This window comes from Barbus barbus (genome assembly GCF_936440315.1).
Source record: "Barbus barbus genome assembly, chromosome: 7".
Taxonomy (NCBI): domain Eukaryota; kingdom Metazoa; phylum Chordata; class Actinopteri; order Cypriniformes; family Cyprinidae; genus Barbus; species Barbus barbus.
Window position 1 is genome coordinate 5,617,709 of NC_136735.1, and position 7,256 is coordinate 5,624,964.

Sequence of the window (7,256 nt, forward strand, 5' to 3'; positions counted from 1 at the left end):
TTCTCATGTTATGGCCTTTAAATTCGACAACGATTATACAAATATATTATCCTGTAGCCTAAATGCACTTTGCTTTAGCATCTATATATATATATATAGAGAGAGAGAGCACTCTGTTAGTCTCAATTTACACCTGGTACTAATATCCATCTCACTTGTATCTGTTAATACACAGGTGTAAAAAGGATCCAACACTTTCTGTAATTCGCTGACTGAAACCACTTTTTTCTTTCTTTTTTTTTTTTTACAGAACATTTTAGTCAAACTAATTTTAAAATATATTCGGTCTGACAAATTCCCAATTATTGCAGATATTTAGTAACCACTTACATGTATCCAGATTTTAGAAGCTTTTTCATTTTTTACGACCAACAATGATCATATTCTTTTAATTTTTTTTCTTTTGCAAGTGACAACCATCTTACACTGTCTTTTATTCTCTCGCTGCTCAGCAGGTGAGGACTGGCAGGTCATCGTCTGCACATCTGGTGACTCTGTGGTCTGATTGCTTTCATGCTGCTCTATCTTTGTCACCAGGAAATGTTGGATCCCGTTTTCTCTCACAGATCACTCAGTTATTTTTGTCCACTCTATCCACTAACAAAGATTATGCAACCAAAAATCATATTTAAAATAAGCAATTTGAAAACACTGAGAAAGGTGATCCAAATCCTTGTTTTGAATCAGTGGCCAAGAAAAGTCACGTGATTCCAGAAAACAAGGCTTCGCTACATCATACATTGGTTGGAATCTCTTAGATATTTCGATGATTCACTGCTAGGGAGAGTTGATCTGTTTAATACATGATCCAGTAGCTAATATCATTTTAACCTATTTTTTTCCGTTTTAATGTGCATAATTCAGTTTCTCGATTCAGTTGTAATGTGCAAAATAATGTATTTACGGCAAAAAAATTTGGCACTGGAAGTTTTTTTTGTATGTGTAGCACTCTGTCTCTTGTATAATAACTTAGTTTAGGGACATTAGTAAATGTATCTGTGAAACAGATATACAGTTAAACTTAATTCTTTAAAAGAAGGTGACAACTGACAGTGCCTTTCTGTTTTGCAGTGGTTTAGTAAGATGAAAATTTGCAGGATTTTCACGTCTTCCTCACTTCTGGTGCCAGACTCTGGTCATTTTAGTAGCTGTTTTGTCGATGTCTAATCAACTCTTCTGCCAAGTAGCAAATGAAAGAGAACGAAAATGGCAGGAAATTAAGTGATATAAAATGAACAAAAAAGTTTCTTGAATAACCTCAGATATATGTCTAAGAGCTCTAAATGTTTTTCTTTGCACAACGTAAAATTACACATCATTAGAAAAACATGGTAAAATAAATATTAAGGAAGGGTATATATAATATATATCAAGATATATAAAGTGTTTATATGATAAATGAGTAAAAAAATATACAAATAATGGGGGGGGGGGCCCTAAAAACTATGCATTCTGTAAGGAAAGGAAAGGATGTGTGGCCAAGTATGGTGACCCATACTTGGAAGTTGTGCTCTGCATTTAACACATCCGAGTGTACACACACAGCAGTGAGTAGTGAACAATCACACACACACTGTGAACACACACCCGGAGCAGTGGGCAGCCATTTATGCTGCGGCGCCGGGGAGCAGTTGGGGGTTCGGTGCCTTGCTCAAGGGTCTCGCCTCAGTCGTGGTATTGAGGGTGGAGAGAGTGCTGGTTATTCACTCCCCCCACCTACAATCCCTGCCAGACCTGAGACTCGAACCTGCGACCTTTGGGTTACAAGTCCGACTCTCTAACCATTAAGCCAGTTCTGTTAGGGCTATACAAGTTTTAAATGAATCATCATATTGACTGCAGTTTCTGCAAATAATCTAATTGTAAAAACGCTCAGTTACAGTATTCCATTGAGTCTTATTGTGTCAAATGGCCTAATCATTTAAACAGATTGACTATATCACATATTCAATAGCTGGTGGGTTTTCTGGTCTGTCGAATGGCCTCTGTCCAATGTGAATTCTCATGTGTCTCGTAAGGCGCTGTTTCATTGTGAAACTCTTTTCACACTCGGAGCAGGTGTAAGGCCTCTCTCCAGTGTGAATTCTCATGTGTCTCTCGAGGTTTTGTCTCAATCTGCAACTCTTTCCACACTGAGGGCAAATGAAAGGCTTTTCTCCAGTGTGAATTCTCATGTGATTCTGAAGGTTTTGTCTCAATCTGAAACTCTTTCCACACTGAGGGCAGACGTAAGGCCTTTCTCCAGTGTGAATTCTCATGTGAACATTAAGATTTTTTCTGTCACTGAAACCGTTTCCACACTCAGGGCATATGTAAGGTTTCTCTCCAGTGTGAATTCTCATGTGTTTCTCAAGAGCTTGTTTAAAAGCAAAACTCCTTCCACACTCAAAGCAGGTGAAAAGCTTCTCTCCAGTGTGAACTTTCATGTGTTGTTTAAGACTCTTGTTCACAATGAAACTCTTTCCACACTCAGGACAGGTAAAAGGTTTCTCTCCAGTGTGATTTCTCATGTGATATTTAAGGTTTTGTTTCACTGTGAATCCTTTTCCACACTCAGAGCAGGTGAAAGGTTTCTCTCCAGTGTGAATTTTCATGTGTTGTTTAAGGATCTTCTTCATTTTGAAACTCTTTCCACACTCGGAGCAGGTGAAAGGTTTCTCTCTAGTGTGAATTATCATGTGTTGTTTAAGGATCCTCTTCATTTTGAAACTCTTTCCACACTCGGAGCAGGTGAAAGGTTTCTCTCCAGTGTGAATGGTCATGTGGTCTTTAAGGATCTTCTTCATTTTGAAACTCTCTCCACACACAGAGCAGGTGAAAGGTTTCTCTTCAGAGTGACTTCTCATGTGCTGCTTATGGTTTGCTTGTCGAATGAAAAGGATCCCATGTTGATGGCAAGTGACAAAATCTTCTTTCAGTTCCTTCTGATCTAAAATAAACATTAAAATACCTCAATAATTTAAAGGCAAAAAATAATATATACAGTGAATACTGTAACATTCGTTAAAGTTTCTTGACGATGTTGTGTCTTTAAATGCCTTTGAATGCAGCCAAGTTTGTGATTCCAGTTCACACCTGTGTGTGAAGTACAGACGTCGATGCGGTAGAGGTTGGTCTGACTCCGGGCTACTTTTACACCACGGGTTATTATTTAACAGCTCTAAATACAAATAAATAAGCGCTAACAGCACATGCCATCGTGAAAATAGTCTAAATATAATCCGCGAAACATCTATAGAAAAATATACCGGATTAACCTGGCTGCCTTCTCACTAGAGCCCCTGCTTTGCAGCACAGTTAATGATATGCTAATGATAGGATCCCCGACCTGATTGGTTATTGATTTTTGTGATGTAGCAAAAAAAAAAAAAGGGCTGTATCAAACCGCGTTTCTGGGACTGCCTTTTACAGTTTTAAAATCCATGTAAAGTCAATATTAAATGTGTGTTCTGAGTTTGTCACACCATAGAAAAATGTGTTATTAACCACCCAGCCAAATATGAATGCTAAAAAAACCGGCCAAGTAAATAAAACAAGGTATCAAAATCTTGATTTTTTGTGATCGACTTTGTAAAAGCACAGCCAGACTTTTTGAATTTAATGATCTATATCTTAATTGAAATACTTTTGTCATTTAAAATAAAATTAACTATTTTTGTGTGAGATATTAATCTTTTATTTTAACATAACTTTTTGTACTGAAAACAATATCTTGTGCATTAAAAATGTCTCAATGTAGATTTTGTTGAGCTTAATACTTTACCCTAATAATACTTATCAGTATCATATTATATATATATATTATATGCCTGACTGACTGATGTTAAGAGTGTACTTTACACACACACATACGTTTGTTTTTGTGAAAAGTGGGGACATCCCATAGGCATAATGGTTTTTAACTGTACGTGCTATTGCCCTACACCTAAATTTAGCCCTCACAGGAGACTGTGCATTTCTACTTTCCCCCCAAAAAACTCACTCTGTATGATTTATAAGCGTTTTGAAAAGTGGGGACATGGGTCAATGTCCTGAAAATCACCTTCACCTAGTAATACCTGTGTCATTATACAAATTGATGTCCATATTTGTCACAAAAACACACACACACACACACACACACACACACACACACACAGTATATCAGTCTGGCGAGGTGTCCATAGAGAGCTGAACTATGCATTTTATCACTGCCCTGTTCATCGGTACGTTGTTAATTCGTTCTTTTTATTAAAGTTACCTTAATTATCATCATCTAAGAAATTATTTTAATAGTCTAAATCCGCTATCTGGCATCTGGAGTCAGTTTTAGTCAACAGATTTTAATTGGTCCAAAACAACATCTGGAGTAACCACTTCTCTATCATTTGACAAAAGTGATTTTTCAATAGTTAATTAACAGATTCTTTCTAAGTGACAAATAGCCAACTTACATAGTCTTTTATTCTCCCGCTTTTGCCTAGGCGAGGACTGGCCAGGTTTCGTCTTCACGTCTGGCATGGTAAGGCTGTTTTCATGCGGCTCCATCTTTATAACCTGGGAATTTTCCATCCCGAAAATCCCATCAGTGAGTTTGATTCACTGCTTTTCTTATTAGAAATTCTACACCTAAATCTGTTTTGATTTTAAACAGGAAAACCTGTAATACAGTCATAGGCAAATTCACAACACTTCGTCACGAAGCTTCGAAACTATGAATCTTTTGTTTTGAATCAGGGTTCGGAGCACATGAAACCGGCCAATCACGTGGTTTCAGCAAACGAGGCTTCGACGTCACATCTGGTTTGATTCTTTTTTGGAATTTAAATTGTTCGCCACTAGAGGGCAATAACTAAACAAACCACTGTCTAATATAGTGATCGGGGTTCAGTTGTATAATATCGTCTGTGTATAATAGAAAAACGGTAAAGTGATAATTGTCTCCAAATGAAAGCATTAACGCAAAACAAGCACTAAGAACGACAATAAACGCTGTGCTTAATTGGGTTGCACATTCAGAGCATCACAAAAAAATGTGTAGTGTGTTAAGGGCCATATTCCATTAGGATTTAGTGGTTGTATAATAGAAGGCGACCAACAGGGGCCCATTACAGTGTCCATTAAAACCAATACAAGTCCTATTAACGTTCTGCGAACCAAAACTTGTTAGCTGGGTATAACCAGTAAAAATGTCAAATTCTGTGATATATAGTTTTTTTTCAGCAGGGAAGGCCTAAGCAGTGTCCCTAAACAAGTACCTCACTGTCCAACTGTAAAGAAGCAAAGAAAAAACTCAATATTTACTAAATATTTTCACAGAGCCATCAAAATGAATATCACAATCACAAACAGGAGTTCATTAGTGATTAGTATGTAATGTAAAAGGCTGATGTTTTAGGTCAACATAGTTAGCTGGCGACATCTGCTGGTTAAGATGCTGCCGTGGCCATAGGCTATAACAACACTGCTCTTAGAAACCACAAATGTTTTCATTAACGTGTTATGTGTTACCTACAGATTAATAAGTACCATTAAGCATGAAGTCATTACACATGCGTGTGTTTTCATCAACACTTACCCTACATTATACAGCCGGCCCGAGATCAGCGGCTTCTAGCGGCCAACCGTCCACATTTCAAACCAGTGACGTAATGAAGACTCGTTTGCCGAAACCACGTGACTCGGTCTGATTCAAAGCAAAAGATTCGCAAACGTTTCTTCATGGAGATCAGAACTACATAAACGCGAGGCTTGTTTTAAACCAAATACATTAATGTGTGGTTATGTTAAAGAATTGACAGAATCAAACGCGACTGATTGAGCGCTTTACGGAATAAACGGAATCGAACATTTCTTGGTGATAAAGATGGAGAATCGTGAAAACAATCAGATCACAGAAACACCAGATGTACAGACGAAAACCTGCCAGTCCTCACCTAGACAAGAGCAGAAGGATAAAACACAGTGTAAGTTGGTTGTGTCACTTACAAAAATGCTGATCGTTAAACCACGTGCGCCAAATAATTATTGCATAGCCTACAGAGATGTAGTTACTTCAGGTGTGCAAATTGGGTATTTTTCAGAAAAACTATATTTAAAAATTAGTTGAATAAAATTAAAACATTGGAAGTCAAATGCTTTAGAAAAAGCGGTTTTTGGATTGGATTTTCCATTGATATTGATAAATAAAGCATTAAAATATCTAATGCTCAATTTCACAAAGTTCTTTGAAAAAAAAAAACTTGTCCCAATATTTATTTAATGGCTTCCTCCATGTAAGCAAGTATGGAAAACACATTAAAGTTAGGTAAAATATTCCAGTGAAACTAGGAGCAAAAAGCAACAAATTATGTTTTGAACTGTATTTTTGTTGAATATGGCATTACAGTAATTATTTGTTGAAAAAGTTTGTGTGTAGTTCAAGCAGTTGACCTTTATGAAACAAAAATATATGGGAATATACTGCTACATATAATGTGATCTATTACATAATGCATTTCCATATATTGGAAACTAGTGCTTATATTTTCCAATATACAGCAATATATGTATTGACAATATATGGCTATGTATTGATGCATACAAATATATTTAGAAATGAAGAAATACATATTTATTGTTTGTCGCTTTATTGAGTATATATTGCACATAGATGCTCCCATATAAATGCCAATGTACACACACATACACACATTCACTGAACGAGTTACAACAGATTTCTAATTCCCAGCATGCTTTGAAAATGTAAAAGAGTTTCTGGTATGTGTAAGTTTGGGGTCACCATTGTGTAGAGGAGTAGAGCCTGTGGTTAGGATGACGACTGGACAAACACCATTAGATTATATGTTACTTTATATAAAAAGTAATGACTGTGCAATTTTCAGCACAGTGATAATCTGTTTACTAAGTGTTTAGTATGAGCAGATGTGTTTATGCTATTGGAAACTAACTATATTTTAAAATATTAAACATGTATATCAAATGATAAATAGAAATATATATATATATATATAGCCTATTTCCATATATGTGCATATATACTGCATTAGTAAATATATGTTTAATATGTTTTAAACATGCAGTACCATATCTTATATATTTTAAAGTGTATTACTGAATATAAATATACATGAAAAGTGGCCATTCCGTATGTATTACTCAATATATTGTAATATATTTACACAATATATTATTCTGTATAATTTCTAATATGTGACCCTGGACCACAAAACCAGTCATAAGGGTCAATTTTTCGAAATTGAGATTTATACATCATC

The 7,256-nt window shown here is 35.9% G+C and overlaps 1 protein-coding gene across 1 annotated transcript; it reads right to left on the bottom strand.

Annotated features, from left to right (window-relative positions):
* On the bottom strand, positions 1-4,726 carry LOC306872274 (uncharacterized protein). The gene is made up of 2 exons (XM_079420772.1): positions 4,434-4,726; positions 1-2,929 (listed from the first exon to the last, which is right to left on the bottom strand). Exons 1-2 carry the CDS (start codon positions 4,549-4,551, stop codon positions 1,935-1,937), a joined length of 1,113 nt encoding a protein of 370 aa, XP_079276898.1. The 5' UTR covers positions 4,552-4,726; the 3' UTR covers positions 1-1,934.
* Between the last annotated feature and the right edge of the window lie 2,530 nt (positions 4,727-7,256).